The sequence below is a fragment of the Meriones unguiculatus genome, chromosome 1, assembly GCF_030254825.1.
Source record: "Meriones unguiculatus strain TT.TT164.6M chromosome 1, Bangor_MerUng_6.1, whole genome shotgun sequence".
Taxonomy (NCBI): domain Eukaryota; kingdom Metazoa; phylum Chordata; class Mammalia; order Rodentia; family Muridae; genus Meriones; species Meriones unguiculatus.
Window position 1 is genome coordinate 170,143,935 of NC_083349.1, and position 13,634 is coordinate 170,157,568.

Sequence of the window (13,634 nt, forward strand, 5' to 3'; positions counted from 1 at the left end):
GAGAGAATGACTCACAGAATTTGAGTCCAAGCCTCACTAAGGTACTGATACTGACCATCTACATCATTTGCATGAATGTACAGGGCCAACAAGATGGCTCAGTGAGTAAAGGCACTTGCTGCCAAGCCTGAAGACCTGAGTTCAAATCCCAGAACTTACATGGTAGAAGGAACCAACTCTATATGGGTTGTCTCTGACCTTCACCCCCGAACTACAGCATGTGTGAACAGCCATACCACACACAAAATAAATTAATGCAATTAAAACGTTAAAAAATATTTAAAAAATCCTAGAAATGTTGAATTTCTCTTACACAAAATTCTTGGGGTTAGAACTGTTTCCAGTCTTGGACTTTTTTAGGTTCGTGTGTGACTCTGGACTCACACATTTTATGGCCCCTGATTTTTTTATTTAATTATTTTTTGTCATATAAAAGGTATTGAATTGATATTTTCAGCTGTAGCTCGTCCTAACTTTCGATTCCTTTCTTACCCTCAGAGAGCTTGAGTGTCACAAGTGACTTTGCATCTGTCAATGTGGCATTTCTTGACATTTCATAGGGGTCTCTCCCTAGGAAGCTTCTGAGCAGCTCGGCTGTCTCAGCCATGGTTCAGCACAGTGCTGTACAGGCCCATTGGAACACAGTATCTTTACATCATTAGCAGCTGGCAACCCTCAAATGTACTGGAATATTTTCCCAACAATAATGCTAATTAGTATTATAATTTTGGTCATAAATCATAATAATGTGCTGTTATTAATATAATTTTATCAAGCATTTTTGGCACATCGGACATCATGCTGACTTACAAGGCAATTGCAATTATCCTCATTTTATACATGAGGAAATGGAGCATGTGGCTTAATCGGAAATGTCTCACAGGCTCAGGTTTTGGACGCTTGCTCCCCAGTGGGTGGTACAATTTCATGGACCCTTTAAGAGACAGAGACTGTCCAGAGGAAATGGATCAGCAGGGGTAGACTAGCAATAAAGACTATAGCGTAACTCTGGGTTCCTGGCCCACTGCCATGTGAATGCCCACTACCCAAATATTTCTCTTCGTCCTCACACACTCCCACTGCAGGGCTTTTCTCCACCATGGTGCTCTGAAGTCTCTCTGAACTCGGCACTCCTATCTCTTCCTGTTGAGGTGTTTTGGTCAAGTACGGTGACAGCTACGCAAATAATATACCAAGGTAGAAAAAGCAAACCCTTGCCCAAGGTCAGGTTGTGCTTTCATCAGTAGAACAATGAAATAGGAGGCGAGTGTCTACCTTAGGAGAATTGAAAACATCCATTGACTAATGTTTAACATATTGAGATTAAAATGTGGGGAGCAGCCCCACCCCAGGGGGAAGCAAAGAAAACCTCTGCTGGGTTGAGTCCTGTTCTGACCCCAAATTGGGGTGTCATCTAAGGAATGTTGTCAGCTCTTGGCCTTCTTGTCCTTACCTGAAGAATGGGGACAAGAAGGCAGCAGATTTGTGGTCTCATGGTGCTAGTGTGAGGCTCAAACGGGTAATGAAAGTGAAAATGTTTGATAAGTAACAAATGGCTACAGAGGAAGGGTGTTTTTCTGTGTTTGGCCCTTGGCCTTGGAATTCTTGAGAGCCTTTCTTAAGTGTGAGCCTTATGCCAGTTGGGAATTCAGCATGTGGGACACAGAGGTGATTTAATCCCTCTCTTTCCAATCCTTGGCAAGTAAGGAGACAGACTTTTTACCCATCAGTCAAGGTAACTGCCAGTGATGATACTCCTGCAAGCCATCCACCCTTGGCAGCTGGGGCAGTGGTTTTCACATCCAGCATCAAGTCTCAAAGGCTGCAGGTTGGGGTAGAAGCTTCAGAGTCCCACCAGGCCTTAGCAGTTATAAGTTCCAGGAGTTAGCAAACCAGGAGCTCAATATCCTCTGCCTTCTGGAGAGCTAGAGGTATTTAGACAGATGCAGGATGAGGGCTAAGGCGAGGAGGGCCCTAGGCATGCAGAGGAGCTCTGAAGACAACTGCTTACTCTGGCCTGTTGTGGGGTCCAGTGGCACATTGCAGAGGGCGCTGTGGCAGGAGCAGCCCAGAAAAGCAAATAGAAGCTGGAACCTTGGATCTACAACCCAAGACCCACAGTCACCCTCCCGGATTGCAGGATGGTGAGGAAGAGGGTGGGGGTAAGCTTGGCTCTGGAATGCTTGTGTGGAAAGGTCACTTAGCTTCTAGATCTTCAGTGCTCTCCCATAAACACACGTTAGCATCACCAGATCTTTTCTTAGAAGGCTAAATGAAGGCGTGGAAGCAGGGAACTTCTCAGGTGTGAAATGCTCTACTTATACCTCATTGTCAATTATAGTAATAAGGACATCATCAATGGTGAGAGTCCTTTCACCTGCCCGAGCTCACCATCATTATATCTTCATGACCTGGAAACAGGCAAGGTCAGAAGGAGCAAGAAAGACCTGGAGTAGCCCTGGATGTGCAGATTACCCTCCTTCAGTACTATGGAGTAGGACTTGTCAAGCTAGGTAACAGGATAGGAGAAGTTTGGAGAACTTAAAAAAAATGTTTTCCTAAGGCCCTCTAGGTATCCAGTAGAGATTTAGAAATAATCCATTATGTTTGGGCCCTAGCACCAGTATTTGTTTTTATTTATGCATTTAATTTTTTTTAAAAATAAAATTGACCATTTTAACCACTTTCAAGTCCATAACTCAGCAGGGCAGGATGGCACGCACCTGTAACCCCAGCACTCTGGGAGGCGGAGGCAGGTGGCTCTCTGTGAGTTTGAGGCCAGCCTAGTCTACCAAGTGAGTGCAGGACAGCCAAGGCTTCACAGAGAAACCCTGACTCAAATACCAAAACAAAAAATAAGAGGAAAAAGAATTGCATAACTCAGTGGCTCTCTGCATTCACAGAGGCAGTGAAATTGCCACCAGCTTCCATCTGCAGTGCTCTCTCTACCTTCCGTCAACACCAAGCCCTTCTCCCCACTGCAGCCTCAGGCAGCCAGCCCTCATTTCTATCTAGTGAGCTCCAGAGCTCCACATTGCTCCAGAGAGGGGAGTCATAGGAGGACTTGTCATAAGACATCATTGTTTTACAAAGTCTATAAGGAGCTCTCTGTGCACTCAGGACCAAGGGGTGTGGCCAAGTGGAGGCTGCGAATGAATTCCTTTCCGGAAAGAGAATGGGGATGCAGCTGGAAGCAGCCATGAAAAACTACAGAGACAGAGGGAAACACTGCCAAAGTTCAAATATCTGCTCCAAATTCCAGTTAGGAAAAGATAGCCCCATGGAATCCCCTGATTCTAGTCTCCTCTGTGTCTTCTTTTCTTTTTCTTTCTTTCTTTTTATTTTTGAGGTGTTTTGTTTGTATCCACTGTTTTGCCCATTTAGTACTGGACTAATTCCATAGGACAGTTTTTCCTCTCAGATGACTAAAGATAGCTAGAAGGGAAAGACTGATTTTTGAGGAGGAACTTTGGCAATAGGGGCCATTAAATCATACATATTTTAAAATGCTACAAGCACATAGTGACTGTAGATACTGTGGGGACGCAGAGTGATTTTAGAAAGTATATGTGCAGTGTGTGACCACCCAGCCATAGATATGGGTGTATCCATCACTTCACGGACGTGAGCACTGGGGCTGGGGTTATGCTCTGCTGGTAAAGTGCCTGTGGATCAAGCATGAAAATCTAAATTGGGACGCCTGGCAGCTCTTAAAATCCACATGCCTGTTGTGGTGTGGGTCTATAATCCCAAAGGTGAGCAGGTAGAGGCAGGAGGAATTCTGGAGCTCACTGTGCAGCCAGCACAGCTGGATGGAGAGTTTCAGGTTTAGTGAGAGACCCTGACTCAAACAAAACGAAACAGAAGACACAAAACACCTGACATCAGCCTCTAGTCTCTGCTTGCATGTGCGCAGACTTGTACGTGAATCCACAAGCACACACTTGCAAACTTGTAACACACATCTATGCTTATTTCTGTCAGTAATATCCAAGCTCCTTCTACTAGCTGCTCTGAAATACTAAATCAGTTGTGTACCACAGTTCTTCTACTGTGCGCTAGAAGCTGTTCCTCCATTCCAACTGCACCCCTATCCCCACCAGCCACTCCCCCTCTGCAACCCTTCCCAGCCTCAGGGTTACAAGCACCCTCTCTCCTCTGAAGGTGATTTTTTTCGTGAAAGGGGGACTTTCCTTCCTCTCCACGGAGGGGCTACAAACCATTCAGGGAGTCCTGTTGTCCCGCCTTTTTACAGAATGGAGATCATAACAGCTGATTGACAGAATGGGGCAAAGCTCCAAAGCAAAGTATGTACGCATGCCTATAGCACCCCCAAATCCCATAGAAGTGGCAGCCGAGACTGCTATGGAAATGGTTGAAAGTAACTGTTGTCCTTGTTAATTCAATTTGACAACTACGGGTAGAAAGCTCTCAATGGTTCCAACTGGGTTCAACGGAGACACACAACACATTTAAAGATTGGTGGACATTAAGTCTTGAAATGCCATTTTATATTCTCCATACAAATAACCCTTAGACTGCTTCCATCGGTTTCCCAGGATATAGGCTAGAAGGACGATCACGCCATTCTGAACTAAAACAGCATTCTAGGTGATAAGTACCATGAAGATACACTAACACACTTCACCTCCTCAGCTTCCTCCCTTTGTGCCTGATGCCAGCCAGCACCTGCCCTTCACAGAGCAGGGAGCAAAGGCAGCCGTGGGCACACACCCAGCACTGATTTAAGTGCTGTGCCTGCCTCTTATTCAAAAAAAGACGAAGTCAAGGTGGCATTGATGTCTTCTATTTCTTTTTCCATTTAATATTAAAAAAAATAGAGATAGCTATTAGGGAAGACGAAAGGCAGAGAGGTGGGAAGGGGGCGAAGGGGGGCGGGAATTTGTTAGCTTTGTATTGCTAATGTTCTTCATTTTGTAGCAGGCTGGGTCGGTCAGCCAGACTACTTGGAATGGGGGAAGGCAGCCGCTTAAGTGGAGAGCTTTACTGGAGACAAAAGATGCACCTGCAAAGCCCAGGCTTAATCGTCTCTAGAGGCCAGGGCCGAGGCTGGGAGATAAATGCCCGGCACCACCTGAATGGGGCAGCCGGTGCATTCGCCTGGATGCTACAGTCAATTCATTTCAGAAGAGGGTTGCTACCCAGTAGGAGCTGGCGGCTCCTGCTAGTAGTCTGAATGAGGCAGCCGCGAGACAAATGCACTCTCAACACAAAGGGGCCAGCCGAGGAGGGGCTCAGCCTGGCAGGTAGAGCAGAGCGCTGGGGACTAAGCTGAACTCCTCAGCCAGAAGGAGTTGGTTAGTGGCACATTTCAATGTCGCCAAGCCAGTGTCTCAGCCTAAACTAGTATTTTGAAGTAGTATGTCCAAATAGCCAATCGGTTCTATCTACCCCAAAGTCTCATTGGTTTAGATGGTACCAGCATGCTGTGCACTACGCCCTGATTCACTAGTCCAAAACTTGCTTTATCTTCCCCCTCCTTCCTTCATGTTCTTCCCTCCATTCCTTCTTCTTTCTTTCTCTCCTTTCTCTCCTCACCACCCTGCCTTTTTCTTTTTCCTTGTTCTCCTCTTTCTCTTTCTCTTCAGTGGCTCCCATCTTTGTTTCTTTTCCAAACCTGGAAGCTATGACTCCATCATCAACCATCTCCTCCGAAGCTGAGAACTCTAGAGTCAACACTTGGCCTTCCCTGGAAGAACCCTGCACCTGGCAAGAGTATGAGGAGCAGAATGGAACAAGCAAGGTGTCTAGACTGTTAGCATACAGGTGATTCAACTGGCCTGCTTTCTGAGTCCTAGCAGTTGCCAAATGCATAGGTGTGTTGCAGATATAAGGACCCCCGTCACCCCCAGACTCTCTGCTCATACTCTTTCTCTCTTTTTGTCCTAGGCACCCCCTTTCTCTCCATCTTCCCCCCCCGCCCTCATGGCTCATTCACTGCCTCTACCTCTTCCCCAGCCCCTCACTCTTCTCTTCCTCCAATAAATTTCCTTATAACAGATGGTAACCACCATGCCGCATCATCATTACAGATCATAATACGGAACTCAGTATATTTGTCATGAGAATAAATAGTCTGTGCTACAGACATGTGTAACATGATGTTACAGGCACTCATCAGATCATACAATCTGATGAGGGGGCAGAGCTTCAGTTCTCACAAAACAAATCATGCATCCAATTTGGGGAATCAGTAGCCAAAACAAGACTAGGCTGGGTGATAGAAAAGGGGGGAAGGAAAGAAAAACAAAACAAAACACATAAAAGCAGAATTGTTATATTGTCTAATTCTTCCATTAAAGGCCCTGGTCATTATCAAGTCATAAACTGTTAGCAGGAAGCACAGAGTCCTATATGACTGAAGGTGTAACATTTGTGGATGGACGTTTGGTCTCTGTTGCCTTCATACTCCATGAGAATTTGGGATCAAATGTTCTCTTCCAAGAGAGGAGCCTGCAACAACGCTGAACCCATCTGTTTCTGGCCTATTTTGTAACAGGTGTATTTAAAGAAAAACTGGCATGGGAGAGTGTCCAGGAAGAGAGATGGCCGCCATGTTCCCATCATCTCCCTAGAGCCACTCACAAGCTTTCATTTGTGAAATCCCTCTGTTGCCGTGGGAAGATTTGTTTTCACCCTTTCTTTGTTTTTTTTTTCAATACTTATTTGCTTTAATTTTTCTCTGCTAATGAACCAGATACCGTGAATTATTCATGCCTTCAAATGTTAAAATCTGACAGTATCTGACAGTATAATATTAATATTATAAATAAATGTGTGTGCTCCTCCCGTGTGTGTGTGTGTGTGTGTGTGTGGTGCTGAAGCAAACCCAGGCCTCGCACATGTTGGGCAAGCATTCTACCACCAAGCTTGATATTCAGCCCCCATCAACGAGGGCACTAAGACATGCTCCTACGATGTTCACTAAAACCATTTTTTTGAGACAGTTTTCTTTCTCACTGACCCAAACTAAATGAAATCAAATAAATGGTTTGATTAAATAAACCCAAACTAGACCAGACCAACATATCCTAGACCAAATCCTCAAACCACCACTTTAAACATGAATTGATAATCCTAATTTTTTTTTTCAGAAGAACCCCCCCCCCATTACACTAAAACACACTTTATAAGGTTGACACACATTCCATCATCTTCACCAGGAAAGCCCCCAAGTGTCAGCTTGGAAAGTTAACATAATCCATTGTTCTTTAAGGGCAATACTTGTTCTTTGAGTGGATGGGGGCATGGCAATGACTTTAAATTATATCCTTGTGATTTTTTTTTTTTTTTTTTTAGATATTTCAAAGCCTCCCTTGTAGTTTTGAAACTAGTGGCAGAGAGAGGAAAAACATGTTTTTAGATTTTTTTTTTTTTCATCTCGTGTACTAGAAAAATAGTTTCCTGAGCAGACGTGACATCTCCCACCTGTCTGAACAGTATGGAACTGCGCAGTGCCTGGCAGAGGGGGGAATCTGGGCCTATGAGGGGACTGACTTACCTTCCTTGACGTTCAATCGTGAGGACTGGTCTGTGTGGGAGGTTGTGTTATAGGCCAGCAGTGAACCTGAAATGAAAGTAAAACCATATAAATGTCGTGCTTCAGTGCTTCAGTGTTTCAGTTTGGATCTAGAATGTTCCCCAAAGGCCTGTGTGCTGGAGCCAGGGTTCCCAGTATGTTGGTTTTAAGAAGTAGAGGAAACGTTGGAGATGGCGCCCAAGTCAGAAGCTGCCGATTGCTTCTTAAGCGGATTGTGGGAACCCATCTCTATGTTGGTGATATTTAACAGAATGTTCCCCGCAGTGTTTAGGAGAGGAGAACTCAACACGCTGATGTGCGGTCTTCTAGGAAGAAGCTTTGATGTAAGCATCTCTACTCCAAACTCCAGTGAAGCTATTCGGAATGGATAATTTTTTTTTTTTTTTTTTTGGTTATTGTTGTCATTGCATATAAAACACATGTTCCTTTCTCTCCTAAAGCTAGATTTGTCCCTTTGTTTAAAGTGAACCCAAGAGTTTATTTTGTAAAATGGAGGCATTTTTAGGATTCTTCTCAGGATTCTCCCAGGGACGTTTTAAAAAGCCTTCAAAACTAGGGCTGGGATCTGCTTTTACAAAGGACCCCATGAGCTTAACACATGTGTTTGAGGCTACAAAGCCTTTCTAAACACAACTCTTTTCCCTGGGGCATGTGACCAAGGGGACTGACTGGAGGCCAGGCTGGGAACAGCCTGTCAGTCATGCCTTTTCTTAGCCTTCAGGCAAGGAGGGGCTCAGAAGTGGAGTGGTGCCTCCCCCAGCTATGGGTGTTCTGGTTGAGTATACAGAGAAAATATGGGTCCTATCAGGACAGCCAAGGACACCTCCTGGAACATAAGACTTCTGGCTTATTCCCTTTGTAGCTCTGAAACAGTTCCTCGATGAAAACCCTGAGGAGATGGGTGCCATTTAGGGAGTGCTATATGCAAAGTGCAGATATGTGAATAGCATTTTCTAAGGGACACAGCCACCCAAAGGCAACATTCTATTTTCAAGAATATCAATGACAAAGTGACAAATTCATTTTAGTTTAAGCTATCACACTTCAGTGTAACAAGTTCATTCTAGTATAGCTCCCTGGGGTCATGTGTCCCTCATCTGAACCGGGCAAAGAGTAACACCTCCTGAATGTGAGGTGTCAAGAAAACCAAGCACGGAAGGTGCACAGCATAGACCCTGGCTTGTTTTAAGTGTTCAGCAGAGGCTAGCAGCCATCATGACTGCTTTTAGTTACATAGAATGGAAACCCTTTACACAAGAGCTTGCGGGCACTGGCCTTACTGTCTGGAATTCCAGCTAGGAATGGGTTCTGCCCCAATGAGAAATAATCCTCCATGACTGGAGGGAGCTTCAGAAATGGAATCAAACGTTCCAAGAGAATACCCTAAACCTCTCAGGGGTTAGACTAAGAATGCCTGTGCCTCAGTCCCAGGCATTTTCTCCCTCGGGCAGAATTTCGCTGCTAGAGCAAATAAAGAAAAATGATGGTCTCCAAGCAGCAAACCACTCCAGTCATTAGTGCAAAGTTAGGTCAGAGACGGAGCTCAGATAAACCACATTTATTAAATTTCCCCCATGGTCCAAGCTCCTCTCCGGGCACATGTGAAGCCACAGGAAACTCCCAGAATGCCAAGAGAAAGGGTTGCTTGACCTCCCCAAAGCCTGCATGAAATACATATTTCATGGTAACCTAGGGGAGAGATTTTGCCCCAAGACTGTCTGGGTTCAAGTTTCACAGGGGAGAGGAAACCTCCATGGGGGAGGGGCTGGCTTCTCCCCAGGAGTACACATTTTCTTTTCACTGGTTTTTATTTTGCCAGATCCTCTGGCTACCAAGGTGCCTCCTCTATACCCTTTTCTATCTCTCTATCTAACTTTCTTTCTTTCTTTCTTTCTTTCTTTCTTTCTTTCTTTCTTTCTTTCTTTCTTTCTTTCTTTCTGTAACTCGTACTGTTACAGGAAAGTTCTTACTGATGTCTGGTCTCCCACTTGGCAGCTTTGGGTTTCTTCTTCCTGTCTTGAGGAAGTTCTGATATCAAGAGCGGCAGTCAATGGCTACATAGGGCATTGCTCCTGTACCACATTTATACTGCCAGTGTGTGTGTGTGTGTGTGTGTGTGTGTGTGTGTGTGTGTGTTTGTACTCCTGTTTTCATGAAGTCCTACACAGAGGTATAGGTGCTCTTTCTCAGGATCTGTCCATCCTGTTCTTTTGGTAGAGTGTTTTTCACTGGGACGTGAGCCAGTGGGTTAGGCCAAACTGGCTGGCCAGCAAGCTCCAGGGATCCACCTGTAGCCATTTCCCCAGTGCTGGGACAAAAACTAGGACAAGTGCGCGATGCCATGACTGGCTCTTTCCCATAGGTTATGCTAGCATGGCCAGCACTTTCTTGACTGAGCTATCTCCCCATCCTCCCAGACACTATTATCACCTCTCTCACTTAGTCCTTGAAGAAGCCACACAAAGCCATGCATATGTTATTCTCCTTCCAGAGCTGAGATCAACATTCAGAGAAGTCAAGTATTTTGGCATACAATGACACAGCCAGTGGTGCAGGGGACAGGCTCAACTGACTGGCTGCTCTGTAAGATCTGTCCTCAGTTCAGAAGCTGAAGCAGACTTTGGGTTAGATGAGTTTAGTCAACGGACAAGAACGTGTGTGTTTATCCCCACACTCTAGAGACCAAGACAAGAGGATCACCAAAAGTGCAGGTAGCCTGAGATTCATAGTGAGGCAGTCTCAGGAAGATTAGATAGACAGATAGATAGATAGATAGATAGATAGATAGATAGATAGATAGACAGACAGACAGACAGACAGACAGACAGATAGGGAGGTAATAAAGACAGAAGAAAGGAAAAACGGAAGGGAGGGAGGGAAGGAGGAAGGAAGGAAGCAAGGAAGGAGGGAGGGAAGGAGAGAGGGAAGAAAGAAGGAAGGAAGCAAGGAAGGGAGGGAAGAAGAAAGGAAGGAAGGAAAACAAATGGTGCTGGAAGGCAGAGGCAGGTGCCTTGGGGCTAGTTGTACACTGTGATTTTCCATAACTCTCTGCAGGTTATAACTTGATTTAAGCTGTTGTCCACTCAGTTATTTGTTTCTATGTGACAGGATACATACATGTGCATATGTATGTGTTTGTTGATTTGAGACATATTTTGCTCCAAAATGCATGAAGCTGTAGCTGCTGGTAATGAAGAGGTCTTCTGAGGTCAGAGCTTGAGGTCAAAGACTATTTTGTTTTCTCCTTTCCTTCTCTCCCTCTTCTCCTTTTCTTCTTTTTTCTCTTCTTCTTTTTTCTTTATTGAGACAGATTCTTACGTATTCTGGGGCTGGCTTAACTGCCATTACATAGCCCAGAATAATCTTAAATTTCCGCTTTGTTTTGTTTTCTTTTTTTTCAAAAAAGCATTTCTCTATATAGACTTGGCTTGTCCTGGACTCGCTTTGTAGACCAGGATGGCCTCAAACTCATAGAGATCCAACTGCTTCTGCCTTCTGAGTGCTGGGACTAAAGGTGTGCACCATCACTGCCCATCTAAAATCTTAAATTTTGGATCCTCCTGTTTTTAACTCCAAAGTGTTAGAGATTAAAGGCAGACACCACCATATCCAGTTAATAGGGTACACAGGATCAAACCCAGAATGTCCTGCATACTAGGCAAGCACTCTACCAACTGAGATATATTCCTGGACTAACAAGTCACTTTCCTTGCTGAGTCCATCCTAAACTGGGATTCTGGACCTGAAAGGAGATGGGAAAGAGGCGAATGGGGCCAGACTTTGCAGGTGTGAGACCATAAGCTTCCTTCAGCTCTGCAGTCTCTTTAACTTGCTTTTCAGTTGGGACACCTGGAGTAGTGGAGACAAGGGACCCAGTGCCAGAGCCTTAGTCTCTGGTTGCCTTCATGTCACTATAGAACCCAGCAGTCTCTATCCACCTCTGCAACCCCAGCCAGCTCCTTTTCTCCGTGCTACAGCCAGCAGCAGCCCTGAACGCACACTGGGGAGGGAAGCTGAGTTCTAGGTAGTAAACAACAGGCCAGCTGACTGCTGAGTCCGAGGTCACTGGCACTTTATCTTATTGGAATCCTGCCTTCCTTTCCTGGCCAGACCCAGATGGAAGGTTTAACACTTCCTCAGCTTAATGACTGGGTCATCACCTTTGCCTGACCATCTGAGGTTGCAGGTGGGAATACCACAGAATGCAAAATGTGTTTTCCATTAAGCTTAAATTAAAAGTGGGAATCAAGATTGATACCCTTTCTGTGGTGTCCCTGTCACTTGATGTATTTCATTCTCTGCAGCTGCCACTGTCTGAAAATTCAGTTTCTTAGTATGTTTCTCAGGTCAGACCCACACGGCCATTCCACCCAGCTCCTTTGAAAATGGAGAGGAACAACAAAACCCCTTTTCTTCTGCTTCTAGTTCAACCTGGGAGCTGTTGGGCTTCCAGACATCACCAAACTCCCCCCAGTGGCTCTATGGCTGAACTGTCAGTTGGGGACAGACAGTCCTGCTTCTCCAAGGTCAGCCCCATTGATCTTGGCCTGGGAAGGGACTGATCTCACGTGCCACCTTCTCAGCTGCAAAGAGCACCTCTGTCCAGTGGGCGTTATCTGGAAGGTGCTGCAGGAGTTGCAAATCATACCAAGAGTTTGGGAAAGAGAGGAAGTCAGGTGAGTGAGAGGATGGGATTGGTTTAATTGGCTTCGATCCAAAAGGCTGCAGAGGAGTTTGGGGAAGCATGTATCTGTTGGTGCAGTGCAAATGGAACAATTTGTGAGGAGGTTGCTTTGGCCCTCAAGGTAAAGACTGGAGATGAGATTAGCCCTGGAGATGGGAAGGGAGACAAATGGGGTGTGATTCGCCTATGTCTGCATCTTAATTCAGGCGTGGTCAAGCATCTTCCACCAGCCTTGGCAGGTCCTCTGTGGTAGTGACCTTAGCTCAGTCTGAAGATTTCAAGTATCAGAAGTTTGTCCAAGTACCAGAGGCAAGGACGGGTGCTTTGCACAGGCCAGATGCTGTTGGATGGACTCCTGAAGCTGGCCAGCCTCAGTTGCGTTGGTCAGGAAACAGGGATCACATAGTTGTGTCCGTAGTGTCCACAAGGGGGTGTCCTGTCTATACGAAGCGAACGACACTGGGGCTCCTGTCTGCCTGAGTCTTGTTCCCTCAGACATTTCAGCATCCTCGCTGGTCTCAGCACCTCCATCTTCCTCCTGTGTTACACCAGTACCTCCTCTGCAATAGCTGAAATGCTCAGATGTGAAGAGCCGGTACCTCTAGGCAGGTCTCATCTATCCAGAGGGTAGAGGGGCTCAGGACATTGTCATTTCTTTCTTATAATGGAAAGTTTCTCTCGAATTCATAATTAAGCACTTGAAAACTCGAAGTATAGCTTTCTTCCCAGAAAACAAGAATAGTCAACTGTTTCTTGTGAAAGTAAATTTGATGCCAGAATGTCTTACCTACAGGAATCTTCTCTTCAAAAAAGTTCAGAAATAAGAGATTGGAGAAGTCCTATCAATTTTGACCTTAAAAAAATTTTTTTTACAGCATGTGTATGTGTGTTTTATGTGTGTAGGTACCAGTATGCTTTAGTGTATATGTGGAAGTCAGAGGCCAGCTCATGGGAGTTGGTTCTGTCCTTCCATCATGTGGGTCCCAAGGACTGAACTATGATTGTCATGGTTGGAGGAAAAACTTTTCACCCATTGAGCCCTCTTGCTGGCCCAGTTTTGAGTTGCAGCAATCCATGCTTTGGCTCCAGCCCCCAGTTTTCCAGTACTGACCTCCCTTTACTCTGTGTCCTTCATCTGTGTTGAGGGTCTCAGCTCTTTTCCCTCCACCTCTTGCTCAAAGGGAAAGTATTTGACCCCGGCTGCTCCCAATTAAAAGAACAACACGATGGTGCTGAGAATCAGCTTCACCCCAACCTTGCAGCAAAGCCCTGGCCTTGCTCTTAAACATGAAACAGCCCTTGCAAGTCAGCCTGAAAAAAGTCATAAAGGGCTTAACAGCATGTTGGTCAGACAGAAAAAGTTCTCAGCACCATAGAGCTGACAATGTC

At 45.4% G+C, this 13,634-nt stretch overlaps 1 protein-coding gene across 3 annotated transcripts in view; it reads right to left on the reverse strand.

Annotated features, from left to right (window-relative positions):
* Fli1 (Fli-1 proto-oncogene, ETS transcription factor) overlaps positions 1 to 13,634 on the reverse strand; it is a 116,154-nt gene that overhangs the window by 21,702 nt on the left and 80,818 nt on the right. For all 3 annotated transcript variants that reach the window (XM_021651586.2, XM_060371419.1, XM_060371426.1), the window contains one exon: positions 7,523 to 7,588. In XM_021651586.2, coding sequence (XP_021507261.1) covers positions 7,523 to 7,588 — 66 coding nt within the window. The remainder of the gene's footprint in view (positions 1 to 7,522; positions 7,589 to 13,634) is intronic.